The sequence below is a fragment of the Eriocheir sinensis genome, chromosome 53 (assembly GCF_024679095.1).
Source record: "Eriocheir sinensis breed Jianghai 21 chromosome 53, ASM2467909v1, whole genome shotgun sequence".
In the NCBI taxonomy this organism is placed as follows: domain Eukaryota; kingdom Metazoa; phylum Arthropoda; class Malacostraca; order Decapoda; family Varunidae; genus Eriocheir; species Eriocheir sinensis.
The window spans coordinates 5,929,021-5,945,315 of NC_066561.1; the positions used below are offsets into that span (position 1 = coordinate 5,929,021).

Sequence of the window (16,295 nt, forward strand, 5' to 3'; positions counted from 1 at the left end):
AAATGGTTAGCTTTCTTAATTACTGTAACCAGGTTGTGTTATGAGACAAGAGATTACTACCCTCTCTCTCTCTCTCTCTCTCTCGTATAGTTCACCCTCTGCAATAGTTCTCCCTGAATTCAAACGTCGCGGGGATGTCAAAGAAAACCCAATACTTTGTGGCACACTAAAACCATTGCATCGAACAACCAGTCCTCCTTTATATATTTCTACTCCTTGCTCCTCCTGTTTCTTCACGCCGTGTTTCAATAAAGGCTTACCAACGTTACCTATGAGCATAAAAGAGATGAGTCTGCAGGAGGTTAGTGAGCTTACATAGGGCAGTTCCTGTAAACCAAACATCGCCATTCACAACCTGTCTTCCCTTACATGAATTTATCTACCTTTTCCGTGGAGGTGTCTATCGTATCAGCACTCACCACATGACTGCCAAGCCTGTTCCACTCATCCGGTATGCCAATTCGTGCCTAAGACTTTAATTGCTGAGTCTGAATTAATATGACAAACTCTTTATTACGTGTCATGTTCTGCTCTCTTACTTCCTGAACAATAACAACATCAACTTTAAGCTTCTTTTTTTTATCCTATCGCCTTTCTAGAAAACGCAAATTTAAACGTTCAAGTCTAACCTCATTTGGCAAATATAAGTTTCTCCACCCGTGAATCTTTATGTCATCCTCCTCTGCACATAAATCTAACATGTTACGTCACAGACCAGAACTGCACCGCATAATGGAGATGAGGTCTAACTAGGGCTAAATATAGCTTGAAGATCGCTTCGGCGCTTCTATAGCTGACTCAGTACCATATTTGCGCGATTCTTAGCTTGAATGCTTTGGTTTCTTTATCGCAGCTTAGGATAAAACGTAAATCTATCATAACAAGACCTGCTAAGGAGAGTGTCATTTAAAGAATAACCGTGTGAGGGGTTATTTCTTCCTACACTTAACCCCCTGACTGCGGATTTCCTACAAGAAATCACCATGCTACAGGAACGGAGCAAAAAGTGGCTGCTACAATTCAATGAAGAAAAATGTAAATTCATGCACCTTGGGAGGGGATATCCAGCACACCAATACCACAAGGGAAACACTCCACTATCCACCACAGAGGCAGAGAAAGACCTGGGATTATAAGTTTACCAGGCTACCAGTGAAAGCCAAATCCGTGCCAATCGCAGCGGAATAATGCTACCATTCCCGACATTGAACTCCATCTGTCACTCCCTCGTCCAAACATACAATTTATCATCTTCGCACCGCAATAGACTAGTATCTTGATCCGTTCTAATTAATATGCCGACCTCCGCATCATCCGAAAACTTACTAACATCACTATTTATTTCAGAATCAAAATCGTTGATGTAAATGATGAACAACAGTGGACCCAATACTAAAACCTTGTTGAATTCCACCCGTCAGGAGGTCCCAATCAGCTTTATTATAACTGATTTGCAATGCCTTTCCCTATAGCTACGACACTTTCCATGAGCCTTGACTATTTCTTCAAGCAGCCGTTCGTGAGGTGCTTTATCAAACACTTTACCAAAATCATCCCTGCCTGCCGCCTCTATTACTTTATCATGGAGGGACAAAATATTGGTGAGGCATGACCAATCCTTACTTATGATGAAGCGGAAATTCTCAAAATAAGGTTAAGTAAAAAAACATCGATCCGAAAATTGGCAAAAGAAGGTTAAGTCGAACGCTATCCAACCGAAAATTCGCAAAAAAAAAGAAGGAAAGGTTAAGTCGAGCGACACTGAACCGAAAATTCGCAAAAAAAAAAAAAAAGTTTAGTCGAACGCTATTAAATGACAAGTTAACTTCCAGACATTAGTATTGCCAAAGTACAAAAGAGGAAATAATTTAAGAATGTGTCACTTACCTGGCCAGTGTCGCTTGATAAGTTGTTGTTGGTGGTGGTGGTGAGGGTGGTGTGGGCAGCAGGGGGAGGGGCATAGTGAGGGCAGAGTGTGGGTTAGGCTCTGTGTCAAGGCGATTAACCTACGACACACCCCAAGGCACCTCGACCCTGCCACGCACCCACACACCTCCTGCCATTACCTGTAGAAGAGAGAGAGAAAAAAATGAATGAAAAAAAGTCACGTAAATGAATAACATATACTTTTTTTCATGCTTTCTCCCTTTTCGTTATGATCATTTTCCTTTTACACTTACAGAACACACAAATGCTGATGGAAAAAAATGAACAAGAATCCCGTAAATGAATAACACTGTTTTTCACGCTGTCTCCCTTTTCGTTATGGTCATTTTAATTCCACACTTACAGAACACACAATACTCTGCACCTTGGGAATAAAAAAAATATACAAGAATCCCGTAAATGAATAACACACTGTTTTCCACACTTCCCCCCTTTTCGTTATGGTAATTTTTCCTTTTACACTTACAGAACACACAAAACGCTGCACCTTGGAAAAAAAACCCGAAAATGAACAAGAATCCCGTAAATTAATACACTTTTTTCACGTTTTCTCACTTTTTCCTTTCGTTACTTTCCTTTCACCCGTACAGAACAAACCACAAGCGTTACTCCCTTCCACCCCCACTTGTAACGCCTCGACTTGATAACGATGATGTGTAATGGCTTCGTAACGGGCTCAGTAACGGCTCCCGAGACTTGAGGTTGAGTTCTCTTGCCTTCCTCATTAACAACACTCATTATTCACACTAACACGCCTTCAGTACACCTCTCCCTCCTCTCTATAGTTGCGTCTCTGGTTCCCTCATCCTTCCATCACATGTATCTATCTTGCATTCAGTTCAGTTCACTTTTCTCCTCTTTTCCATTCTTCATTTTCTTGTGCCTGGCTCCCTCCTACGACGTCCTTGCCTCCAATTCTTCATGTGTTCTTCTGTCTCTCTTCTTCGTTGGTAGTTCTTTGTGTCTCTCCTTCTCTTGTATTCCTGTCTCCCTCGTGCTTAGTTCCTTAAATCCCTCTTCTCGTGTCTAATTCCCTCCTCCTATTGTTTTCCACTGTCTTGTCTCCTTCGTGCATAGCTCCTCGTGTTCCTCTTATTTTGCGTATCTCCTTTCTCTTCTTGTATTCCTCTGTTTGACTTCCTCCTGTCTATTTCCTTGAGTTCATCTTCTTGTGTTTAATTCCCTCCTCCTGTTGTTTTCCACTGTCTTGTCTCCTTCGTGCATAGCTCCTCGTGTTCCTCTTATTTTGCGTATCTCCTTTCTCTTCTTGTATTCCTCTGTTTGTCTCCTTCCTGTCTATTTCCTTGAGTTCAACTTCTTGTGTCTAATTCCCTCCTCCTGTTGCTTTCCACTGTCTTGTCTCCTTCGTGCATAGCTCCTCGTGTTCCTCTTATTTTGTGTAGCTCCTTTCTCTTGTATTCCTCTGTTTGTCTTCCTCCTGCCTATTTCCTTGAGTTCATCTTCTTGTGCCTATCTCCCTCCTGTGACGCCTTTCTCTTCTGTCCTTCCTCTTCCACGCCGTGACTCTCAGGGCCTAAATTTTGCTTCTCTATCCTAGTATTATAATTTCCTTGACCTACCCTCACTCATTAACTCTTCCCTGTCAACTACCATATCCATCCATCCATCCATTTACTGTCACAAGTCACGCAGCGCCAGTTATTTTGAAACGCCACAATCGTCAGCGCCCTAATCATACCTGTCCTCGTTTTGGCTACCTTGACCTAGCCACCCACCCCGACTCCTCCCTTTCATCCACCATATATGCTTATTTCCCATTCCCAAGAGGCCACTGTTAGCCGAGTGCCATCTGTTTTGGCTACAGGTGGCAATCTAAATTCACCAAACCGGGCAGAACAGCGCTGTCTCAACATCTCTTCATTTTGGCTGCCTTGTCATTCCTTCCCACCTTGGCCTTTACCTTCTACCACCTCTCCCTCACGCCATCTCAGTCGTTTCTCTCCTCATTTTAACTACCTTATCATCCCCTCCCACCTTGAGCCTTTCCTTCCATCTATCTCCTCCAGCTCCCTCCATCCTTTACGTGGCACATTTCACCCATTCCCGCTTATGTTGACCCTTCTTAGCTATTGTAATCCTTCTAAGCGGGCACTCGGGGGAGGCGGTGGCTTAGTGGTCAGCATGGGGCCGCGGCGTCCAGGAGGACCTGAGTTCGCCTCTCGCCCCCCGCTACATGCTGATAGTTTTCAACCATCGCCGAGTGGCTTAAGACTAAATACATGCTGTCCTGAAGGCCACCTATCAACCCAGACTCTTGATTCTCTCTACTAAAGAGATTCAAAGATGAGCTCCGGGTGAGAAGCATGAGCCAGCAAGATGGCGCCACTATAAACACTTACCTGCGCCATTACAGGCTGGGGCCGACCACAAGGCTCCATCAAAAAAGTCTACCGGGGCCACAGGCGGAACGTAAAAAATAAATAAATAAAGTAAATAAATAAATACAAAAATAGAAAAAAAAATCCACAGCTTCACTTTACTACATCTCTTAAAAGATCTCGGATTCATACAGTTTACTCATTCCTCCAAAATGTAAATCCCCCCCCCCCCCCCCCAAAAAAAAAAGGTAACAAAGCTTTAATTTGCTACACTCCTCCCTTCGATACGCAAGGATATAAGGGCACTAGAAGAGGTCAGCCAACACACAGGGGCCATAAATACATGTTCCATTAGAAACTTCAATCTTCTTAACATTACCTAGATATCTGCTTAATTTGCCCCATTCATCCATTACCCTATTCGTAAACTAGTTCCTTTTCTTATTTCAGTCTTGTACCTGAACTCATCCAGTTTGTACTCAGTTTGTGCGTCTTCTTTATCCACAGACTCCATTCATCTATTGCCACTTCATATCATAATAATACCTATCTTCCTCCACATCAAACCTCAATTTTATAATAATGCCCATCTTCCTTCATCTCAAACCTCGCCTCCACTTCATATCACAGCTCCTCTTTTCTCTTTAACTCCCCGGGACCAAACCACACAGCACAACTTACCTGACACTCACAGTAACACCTGAATTTCGCTTCAATCGTACCTTTCACATTAACTACCTTATCATACCTCCTCACCTTGAGTCTTCCCTCCATTTGCTAACTCAACCTCAGTCCAGCTTTTTAGTGCCACAATTCACCCACTTCCACGTATTTTGATCTTGTTTGGCACTTTTAATCCCCCTGAGCAGGCACTTTACTATACTTTACATCCTCCATCCTTTCAAACCTCAACATCACACACGATCACAACTCCTCTTTCCACTCTAAACCACTGGGATCATACCGCAGACAGCTCCACTTCTTTTAACATCCCCAGTAACGTCTAAACCCATCTCGCGGCACCAAGCATCACGGCACCTAACGACCCTCACTCCCTGACCCGCCAACGTGAGCCAACCCAAGTCTATAAAGCCGAGTGAGATGACAGCCAGCATCTCAGTAAGCTTCGAGCAACGGTGGGGGTCACGTTGCGTCGCGCGTCATGGCGGTCACGGTCTTGGTGAGTGAGATTGGGGAGACACTGACAAACTGGCTGGTTGGTGCGGTGGGGGTGAGGGGGGGAGGGGGATGAGGGGGGGTTGGGGATGACCTTCAGGAGGAGAGGGGAAGAGTACTGTGGTTTCTCGTAAGGGGGAGCAGAAGGTGAATTAAAGGGAGGTGGTAATAAGGGTTAGTTTTAAGTGGAGGGTTACTGGTCTTAATTTGGGGAGAGGGTGGGTGGGGGGTGGGGGGGGTAGTGCATGCCCTTGAAGGTAAGTGGATGTGGTTTGGGTGTGGTATGGTGATGTAGTGATGATGTGTTTGGGTGATATGCTGTCGTGAGGTTTGATAATGTTGTGGTGATGTATTTGGGTGATGGGTCTGGATGTGATTGTGATGATGTGGAATATGATGTTTTTGGATATGCTATGGTGATGTGGTGTTATTCGGTGGTGTTATAGTGAGGTACTGATGTGTTTCTAATGCGCTATGTTGATGTGTGATGGCGATATGATGTGTCTGGATGTGTGATAGCGATGTGATGGTGTGCCTGGGTGTGGTATGAAGATATGGTGTGTTTTAATATGTGATGATATGATGGCGCGTAATAGCGTTATGTTGAGTCAGGGTATGTTTTAATGTGTGTTTCTATTTAAGGGAGTGGTTTGATTAGTGTTGTTCCAGTGTTGTGTTCTGTTATGTAGTCGTTTTTCTGTGTTACGTGATGTTATGTGATGTGAGGTAATGTTTTGTTAAGTATGTGTGTGTGTGTGTGTGTGTGTGTGTGTTGCGGTCACTACACCAAGACCTATAAATTCTTTCCCCTTGGGCCTTCCTCTCTCTCTCTCTCTCTCTCCCTCTCTTCTTTCCCCTCTCATGATTTTTACTTTCCCTTTCCTTCCTCTCATCACTCCTTCAATTACTCCCTTCCGATTCCTCCTTTCCTCTTATGCTGATGCCACTGTGTTTACTTATCCATTCTCTCTCTCTCTCTCTCTCTCTCTCTCTCTCTCTCTCTCTCTCTCTCTCTCTCTCTCTCTCTCCCGGCCACAAGGGGGAGGGGCAGAGATGAATATCCATAGGGCGTGAAGGCTGCTCATTAGCGCTTGTAAGAGAGAGAGAGAGAGAGAGAGAGAGAGAGAGAGAGAGAGAGAGAGACAATTGCTCCCCCCCCTCTCTCTCTCTCTCTCCCCACATGCACATCTGTCGCTTCTAAGAGACAAATTAAACAAGAAACAGTTGAAAGCAAACCTTGAAGACTGTACGTGTGTGTGTGTGTGTGTGTGTGTGTGTGTGTGTGTGTGTGTGTGTGTGTGTGTGTGTGTGTGTGTGTGTGTGTGACAGGGAATAAATGGAGTGCGGTTATAATTACGGAGGATTACATAGATATATTTTTATTCTTCATTGTGTTAATTATATGTATAAATTATGGTGGAAGAAAGGATTCAAGGCAAAGGTCTCTCTCTCTCTCTCTCTGTTTTAAGAGCACCCGTTATTTTTTTCAATAATAATTCTTAAGTTCATGAAAGTAATAGTAGCAGTTGAATTATTATTATTATTATTATTATTATTATTATTATTATTAGTCAGTGGGGTGGAGGTGGTTTCTGTGGTCACCTCATTAACAGGAACTGCATAACACACGGTTAGCGGCAATAAAACAACATTAGCAATGACGACAGCAACAACAGCAACAATATAAGATGTGTACAACAGGATTGCGCCATGACAGCTCGTCCTCACCTCACTCATGCATACATTATTCTCTTTCTCTCTCTCTCTCTCTCTCTCTCTCTCTTGTTACCTCACTGTATATTTTTTCTCTAAGGTTACTAAAATAATCATAAAAACATTTTGCTTTTAGAAAATGACAAAATATAATGTGAACCATAAAATACAAAGTAAAATAGCGTACTAAAACTACAACTACTACTACTGTTATGTCCGTCTTCCTCCCCTTCTCAGGACACGTCCCATCTATACACTTCCCTTCCCTTCCCCTTCAGGCTCTCGTGTCCCTCCTGGTGCCCGCCCTCCTGGCCTCCCCCTCCGTGTACTTCCCCCCGGACGTCAACAAGAGTCCCGGGCCGTACCCCCTCAAGCCCACGGACCATCCGCGCCCCTCCTTCAAGTCCTACACCCTCGTCCCGACGCCCCCCACACGCCCCGCACATACGCCCAAGAACAAGCCGCACCCTGGTCTTCGCAAGCCAGCCTCTCCCCCGCCCCGGCACGCCCATCGCCCGCTGTCCAGGAAGCACGCCAGCACACGCCGCCCCACGCCCAGCCCTATCCCCACACTGCCGCCGCAGGCCCCCAGACACGCCCCGCCCACGTACTACCTCCACGGAGTGTACTCGTCCTACCCAGCCCACATCTCGCTGCCCCGCTCCAGCGCACGCCCCGGCTTCCCGACACACATCGTTTACTCCCTCGTGCCCCCGGAGCACCAGGACCTGTCCTACATCACCTACGAACGCACCGTGCCCGCCTGCGCCGCCAACACCACCAAGCCGTGGTGCCTCGAGGACGCCGAGTACCCGCTAAACGAGATCCGACACGCCGCCGAGTACCACTACGAGAAGCTGCTGTCCCTGTACGCCGACGTGGCGGACCTCAACACGGAGCTGTCGGCGGAGCGGCCCGACACCCTGGACGAGGAGACGTACCTCTGCCCCTCCGCCACCGCCTACGTCAGGCCGCTGCGCGCCGTCAACACGGAAGGCAAGTGGCGCGTCATCGTCAACGGCATCAAGGTCCACTACGAGACCCTGACGCAGACCACGCGCCTCGAGGAGTGCCTCAAGGAGGGCTACGCCTGCCCGCTGGTGCCCGAGTGCTACGAGTCCAAGTGCCTCCAGAAGTCCATCTACCACCGCTTCCTCGTCTTCGATCCCGACGACGAGCACTTCCCTTTCGTCGTGGACACCTTCAGGGTGCCCGCCAGCTGCGCCTGTCTCCTTGGCGCATAACAACATTAAGTTCCTCGCAGTGTCATCTTTGTGATAAAGGGCAGACATTACGACCCGTTGGGGCTCTCCTGAGTAGAGTTGACGTGTTAGACTTTTGGCCGTGTGGACAGAGCGCTGCAGTCCCGTCAGGAGGCCCGGCGAGGAAGGAGCGGCCTAGGTGGTGGTGGTGACGCGGACCCTGCCTATTAAAACTAATTTATTCGCCTGGTGGTGACATTTTCCGCTCCTCCTCCTCCTCTTCTTGCACTCCCCTTTTCCAGTGTCACTTCTGAGGCGGAACACGGACGCTCCTGTGACGCAACGGCCGCGGCCACCAGCGTGCGGCAGGCGGCGGCGACGCAGACCACAGCGGCGGTTAGGGTGAGCGGGGCGATGTGCCACCACCCGCAGGAACCTATATAAGCCCCTCATGGCCGGCTGCTCGAGCTCACTCCCTTCCAAGAGCTTCTCAAGGCGACACCATGGCGACGAGGCTCATGGTGAGTTAGGGGCACGTGGCGGCCTGCATGGCCTGCCCTGCCTGCTGGCACTCCTGTCCATAACCCTCCGTCTGTAGTGGATTACAACTAGCTCTTCTTTGCGCCTCACTGACTGGCTGATAACGAAAGTCAAGTGGCAAGAATCAAGCCTTTTTGTTCCAAACTCTCCCCCTCGTTACGGGCGTGGAGAAGAGCTGCGTGTTCGGCTCCCTTGCAAGCCGCCTCATTTTCCTCCTGGTCTTGTTCCGGGCCAAGTATTGCGTCGCCAGTAGACCAGGCAACGTTCATCGGTTAAGGAGCTAACATCTACTTAGGGTGTTGCGGTGCCATGCACGTACCATACTTAGGGCACTCTTTACATTTCTACCTCCCCAGGCAGTGGTGGTGGTGGTGGGCGTCGCCGCGGCCTCCGAGCACAGTTCCCACGTGGTGGTGAGCGTGGGCACCGAGGGGACAGTGGACTACGCCCCCTACGGTGCACCGGCCTACGGCTACTACCCTCAACCTGCCTACTACCCCCAACACCCTCACCCGCATCACCCGCCCTCCTACGCCCACGAGCCCGCCGTGCCCGCCTGCGCCGCCAACGTCACCGTGCCGTGGTGCCTCGAGGACGCCGAGTACCCGCTGCACGAGATACAGCACGCCCTGGAGTACAATGCCCACCACGTCCTCGACCTGTACGCCGACGTGGCTGACCTCAACACGGCACTGTCGGTGGAGCGGCCCCACACTCTCGAGGAGGAGACGTACCTCTGCCCCTCCGCCACCGCCTACGTCAGGCCGCTGCGCGCCGTGAACACAGACGGAAAGTGGCGCGTCATCTTGAACAACGTTAAAATCCACTACCAGACCCTGACGCAGACGACCCGCGTGGAGCAGTGCCTCTCAAAGGGAAACGCCTGCCCGCTGGTGCCCGAGTGTTACGGTTCCTCCTGCCTGCAGAAGTCCATCTACCACCGCTTCCTCGTCTACGACCCCTACGACTACTACCACCCCTTCGCCATCGAGACCTTCAAGCTGCCCGCCAGCTGCGCTTGCCTGCTCGCCGCCTACACCATCAACCACTAACATTTAACTTCTCTTTGCTGCACTTGTAGAAAAATATATTTTTTATAACTAGAGTTAGTGCACTTACTACCTACCTACCATCTCTCTCTCTCTCTCAGCATCCATGGTTCCTGACGCAGTGTAAGTCGGTACGTGAAGAAAGCAGTTCTCAGGAGTCTGTGGGTCGGTGTCATGCCCAATCATCCTTCACATATATATATTTTTACTACTGATTAAAGGGCGTGTCTCGAATGTGCTTTCACTTCCCAATAAAACATGAAATGAATAGCCTAAGATAAAAGGTTTAGGCAGAGTTCATAATATGTACACCTCCGAGTTCACGCTTTCCGTTGCTTCAAATCTTACTTAACATACCGGTACTAAAACCAGAAAAAAAAAAGTTCTGACAGTGAAAAAATATGTCAACATGGATAAAGTCTTGGTCATAGTGTAAATGCTACATAATATTTGGCACGTGGGATCTGCGTGAAATAAGGGGTGTTGTTATGATGAACTTTAACCAAGTTATCCTGCACTAAACAAGAGCACTGTGACACTATACTTCCATACTTTCCCTTTCCCTGCAATGAAATACTCGAACATCTGATTCAGAGCAAACACCACGACTAAAGAATAATCTTAACAAATATATCATTGTGTATGTAGTGGAATGCGAGGCTATTTACTGTTCGGTAAATTGTCACTCTAAGATATCTAATACAGATAAGCGGTAGTTATTAAAAGAACAAAAGTGCACCCTCATTATTTTTTTTGCAAAATTCTTTTGCAAACACCAGTAAAAACACTAGGACAATAAAAAAGCAAATAATAAAACTTCGGGGGTAATAAATATATATTATGCAGTGTTTTAGGTGACCGGGGATGGGGGGGGATGGACACGCTCTTCCTTTCGAGGGGGAGGAGCGGGGGGTGGGGAGGTGTGTGTGTGTGTGTGTGTGTGTGTGTGTGTATTATTTAGCAAACCTGAGCAGTCTGTTTTTGTTAATTTATTGTTCTAGTATCTAGTGCTGGTGTTTGTGGTACATAATTTAGGAAAAAATGATATGCAGGCGCAGCTTTATTGTTCTGAAGGTTACCCAATAAATACATTGTGATTAGGAAAATGATCAATAACTATTCTGAGTTACATACTGTTTACACACACACACACACACACTTAATACCTCCATGCACACACACAATACCTTGGTTTATGTGAAGCCGCTCATCTAACTCATTTTCCTTTACCTTTCTCATTTCTCTGGGTGTTCTCTCCGTCTTCTACGTGACCCTACGCCCTCCACCGTCTCATGGCCACGCCCGCACACACGCCACACACGACACACGCCAAACAGTGCACACAAAACCAACAAGACAAGACATCCGCCGCCTGCCCTCGACCATGTGTTTACTGTTTACATCTGAGGCGGCCGCTCGAGCACCCAAGATATGAGCAGCGGCGAGCGTGCTGGGCGACTCTTACGGCCGTATTTTTAAACATTTCGTCGCCTAAGTTCACCTATTTGACAAGGCTTTCGTGGGTGTTTAGGGCATTTCCATGGGTAGTTTAATAACCCTGGTGGTAGTTTGACCCTTCTTCTTTACCATGAACCTAAAAACAAATCAATAGAACCTGAGTGATTTCCTTTTTTAGCCTCTGTAAATATCTGATGTGGAGGAGGAAGCGTTCCATAGTACCCCCTTAAGCATTTCGTCCCCCAAGCACCCATTTGACAAGCCTTTCGTAAGAGTTTTGAGCATTTCCATGGGTACTTATATGACCAAATGGCAGTTGGACCTTTCTGCTGTACCATGAACCTAGAACAATACCCATGAGAACCCGATTAATCTCCTTTTTGACCGCTGGAAATAGTTGACGTGAGAATCGGAAAAGCGTCTGAGAATAGGCTACTACCAACCCTGCTGACCCCGTATTTCCAACGCTTTCGGTTCTTACGGCAAATGATTCCAAAGGCCACGAAAGGGATCCGATTCTCATGAGCTTTTTATCACATACATGGCGTTTTTTTTTTTTTTTTTACATCTTCTTTTTGTTGCCCTTGAGTTGCTCTGTGCTGTAAAAAAAAAAAAAAAAAAAAAAAAGCCTTATCAAACTACTACCACCCACAAAAATACCTACCAACATTTTTTTACAACAAAGGAGACAGCTCAAGGGCACACAAAAAAAGGAAACAATAATAAAAAAAAGCCCGCTACTCGCTGCTCCTAAAAAAAGAATCAAAAGAGGTGGCCGAAAGAGAGGTCAATTTCGGAAGAAGATAGCCTACTTGCTCCTCCACACTTCCTCTGTTTATTTGCCTCCTTTTATTTAGAATTATTGTCCTCGCTCTTGTGGTGATGTCGAAAACCTTATCATTGTGACTACACCTTTTTATATTCATCCTAGTGCTACATGAATTACAATAAAATAGGTGTAGAAGAATTAATATACACTCCTTCATTTCATCATTCATTTGTCTCCTTTTTATAAGTCTTATCCTCGGTGTTGTGGTCTTTTCGGAAGTCTTTTATGTATTGAAACTACGTGTCCTTCCTTTGATATTACTGTTTTTCTCTTTATCAATTATGTGTGTGTGTGTGTGTGTGTGTGTGTGTGTGTGTGTGTGTGTCATGCAAACCTAACGCCATTATACAAAAAAAAGAGAATGTAAAGGCGTTAGTTATGCATGACAGGATACACGAACGATAAACCCCAACAAGGAGATAATAAATGATCTTCAGTTTACTTCACGTATTACCAACACACACACACACACACACACACACACAGAACCCTTCACTTCCCCACCACCACAAAACGGCGGGAACAAGTCATAAAAATTCCCTGTTACTCTCAATGCTCAACACGCGTGCTCCTGAGATATCCTGACGCTCCCAAGAACTCCCTAGAACCACAACTCCTGCAGAAGGCCACGAGAGGTTCCCAGGGCGCCTTAGGGTCTCAATGCACTCCCGAAGGTTCCTGAGTGTTATTGCAAGGTTGTGGTGATGGTGGAGATGATGGTGGTGATGATGGACGGTGTGATGGTGATGGTGGGGGTTAGAGTCCGTTTAGCTGTCTTAATTATCAACCTTGGATCATAATGGGTCTTTTAACGGTTCATAAAGTAAATTAGGTGGTCCGTTGTTTTTGTTTTCGTGTTCGTGTGCCGTCCGTCCTCGTTAATTACACGTATCCCCCACACAGGTAACCGAACAGACAGACAGGTAGGTAGTGAGGGAAATGCTGAAGTAAATTACGGTGGTTGGTACTTTTTCCTTTTCATTGCACGCGTTTTTATTGATAAGTAGATGCCGTCCGCTCTCGTTAATTACACGTATCCCCCACACAGGTAACCGAACACAGGTAGGTAGTGAGGGAAATGCAAAAGTATATTACGGTGGTTGGGATTTTTTCCTTTTCATTACACGCGTTTTTATTGATAAGTAGATGCCATCCGTTCTCGTTAATTACACGTATCCCCCACACAGGTAACCGAACAGACAGGGAAGTACTGAGGGAAATGTTAACGAAGTATATTACGGCGGTTTCTTCTCTTTTGTCTCGGTGTTGATCGTTTTTCCTTTCCATTACACGCGTCTTTTTTGTTAAGTAGATGCCGTCCATTCTCTTTAATTGCACGTATCCCCCACACAGGTAACCGTAAACAGACAGGTAAATTAGATGAAATGCTGAAGTAAATTACGGTGGTTGGTACTTTTTTCCTTTTCATTAAACGCGTCTTTTGTGTTAAGTAGATGCTGTCCATTCTCTTTAATTGCACGGATCCCCCACACAGGTTAACAGGAAGCTAATGAGGGAGACGTAAACAGAGTAAATTAGATGGTTTGTTTTCTTTGTTAAGCGTGTTTGTATTTTTTTCCTTTTCATTAAACGCGTCTTTTGTGTTAAGTAGATGCTGTCCATTCTCTTTAATTGCACGGATCCTAAGTTTTTTTTTTTTTTTCATTACACGAGTCTTTTTTTTTGTTAAGTAGACGCCGTCGATTCTCTTTAATTGCACGTATCTCCCACACAGGTAACCGTGGAAACAGGAAGCTAAAGAGGGAAACGTAGGCGATGGCTGAGTGGTAGCGTGCTCGGCCCACATTCACCACGGGATGGACGACACGAGTTCGAATCCCCACGCTACCACCTCGGGTTTTTCAGTCACCGCCGAGTGGCTTAAAACTACCCACATGCTGAAGACCATCCATCAACCCTGACTCTAGAGGAAACTGTCCAAGTGAATCAAGAACGAGTTCCGGGGGGAAGCATGAGCCAAGAGAAGATGGCGCCACTATAAACACTTGCCTGCGCCATGACGGGCTGGGGCCGAACACCATCCAGACCTCTCAAGCAAGCCTAGTGTGTTTGAACATTTTTCCTTTTCATTAAACGCGTCTTTTGTGTTAAGTAGATGCTGTCCATTCTCTTAAATTCCACGTATCGCCACAGGTAACCGAGTAAACAGGAAGCTACTGAGGGAAACGTCAACAAAGAAAAGTATATGGTTTGTTTTCTTTGTTAAACGTGTGTGAACATTTTTCCTCTTAAATACACACGTTGCTATAGTTAATTGAGTAAATGGGCACCTGGGGAAGCTTGGGGAAGGTGAGCTGCGGTGAAGAGAGGCCATACTTCCCCTGTGTGCTGTGTCCCGGGGTAAAGGACACCAGGTTTGCTCGCCACAGACTTCTTAAGGCCGCACGGACGAAATTGTGCAGCTCGGGGTAGTGTCCGGCAACGCCCAACGATTAACATACTCAGCTTAGACTAAACGTTTTTATGCGACTCTTCTTTCTTCGGCCTAAATTTCGTTGCTGTTCACGCGCTCGCTAGAAGAGTGAAAGCTACGAGGAAGTGGCTATTATACTGATGCTCAAATGAATGAGAAAGAAAATAAATGAAGATCCCTCGACTAATATTGCTCCTCCTTCATTCTCTTCCTATAACTACTACTACTACTACTACTATTACTACTACAACCACCACCACCACTACTGTTGCTGCTGCTACTACAAGAGGAAGAAGAAGAAGAAAAAGGAGAAGAAAGAAAAGATGATAATAATAATAATAATAATAATAATAATAATAATAATAATAATAATAATAATAATAATAATAGATTCTGCATGTGAGTCAGTCAGGTAAGGAGTGACCACGAGGCGACAGGTGATCACTAATGACTCAATACTCAGGTTGGGGGGGGGGGAGATATGGAGGTGGAGGAGGAGGAGGAGGAGGAAGATATATGGTGTTGTGCATATCCCCTTCTCCCTCTCCTGCTCTCTCCCTCCACCTTCCCTTCCTCCTGTTTTTCCCTTCTCCTTTCCCTTCATCTCTGCCAAAATCTTCCTCCCGCTCTTCTCTCTTCCCTTCATCTCTGCCAAAATCTCCCTCCTACTCTTCCCTCTTCCCTTCTTCCTTGGACCACTTCTTCCTCCTCGTCTTCTCCCTTCCTTTGGTCACCTCTCCCTTCCTTCCTGGTTTTCTCCTTGCCTCATCTCAGCCCCTCCCTCTCTCTTTTCCTTCCTCCCTTGGTTTCTTCCTGATGCCTCCCTTCCTCCTCCCTCCCTTCCTTACTTTCCTCTCATTCTCCCCTTTTTCCTTGTATGTTTTCTTTCTTTCCTATTTATCATGACTATTACATTTTGGGACTTAGAAAATGGATAAAAAAAACATCAATAATATTCTTACACTACTTTTATATTGATTGACTTATTGATTGATTGATTTTCTACATTTTATTCTCTCTCTCTCTCTCTCTCTCTCTCTCTCTCTCTCTCTCTCTCTCTCTCTCTCTCTCTCTCTCTCTCTCTCTCTCTCTCTCTCTCTCTCTCTCTCTCCTTCCTACTCATCTTCTCTCCTTATTTCTCCTTCCCAGCATCACTTTTTTCTTCCTCTTCGCCTCTTCATCCTCTCTCTTTTTCCTCATTCTTTTCCACATCCTCCCCTCTTCTCCTTCATTCATTCACCTCTCCCTTCTTTTATTGTATAGGAGGCGGTGGCCGAGTGGTCAGTGTGCGGGCGTGGTGAGCCGAGGGATCTGAGTTCGAATCCCACCGATGCGAGCTGGCAATTTCCGATCATCGCCGAGTACCCACTATAAATAAAATTCGCCTGCGTCACTAACGGGCTGGGGTCGTTCAAGAGGTCCCTCAAAACCTAGGAAAAAAAACTCTTCTTCCTCTACCTAACCCCCCCCCCCACACACACATCCACACAAACATACACACACACACTTTACCTCTCTCTCTCTCTATCTATCTTCATCACTTCCTCCTCCTGCATGCCATCACAAAACCTTCGTCTCGTCCTCATCTTCATCATAACAACAAAAAAA

The 16,295-nt window shown here is 46.3% G+C and overlaps 2 protein-coding genes across 2 annotated transcripts; both read left to right on the top strand.

Annotated features, from left to right (window-relative positions):
• The first annotated feature begins 5,389 nt into the window (after positions 1–5,389).
• LOC126983259 (protein spaetzle-like) lies at positions 5,390–8,459 on the top strand. Its single transcript, XM_050835903.1, has 2 exons — positions 5,390–5,466; positions 7,454–8,459. The coding sequence occupies exons 1-2, from the start codon at positions 5,449–5,451 to the stop codon at positions 8,417–8,419; spliced, it is 984 nt and encodes a 327-aa protein (XP_050691860.1). The 5' UTR covers positions 5,390–5,448; the 3' UTR covers positions 8,420–8,459.
• A 320-nt stretch (positions 8,460–8,779) lies between these two features.
• LOC126983267 (neurotrophin 1-like) lies at positions 8,780–10,022 on the top strand. The gene is made up of 2 exons (XM_050835912.1): positions 8,780–8,898; positions 9,274–10,022. The coding sequence occupies exons 1-2, from the start codon at positions 8,881–8,883 to the stop codon at positions 9,967–9,969; spliced, it is 714 nt and encodes a 237-aa protein (XP_050691869.1). The 5' UTR covers positions 8,780–8,880; the 3' UTR covers positions 9,970–10,022.
• Positions 10,023–16,295: the final 6,273 nt, after the last annotated feature.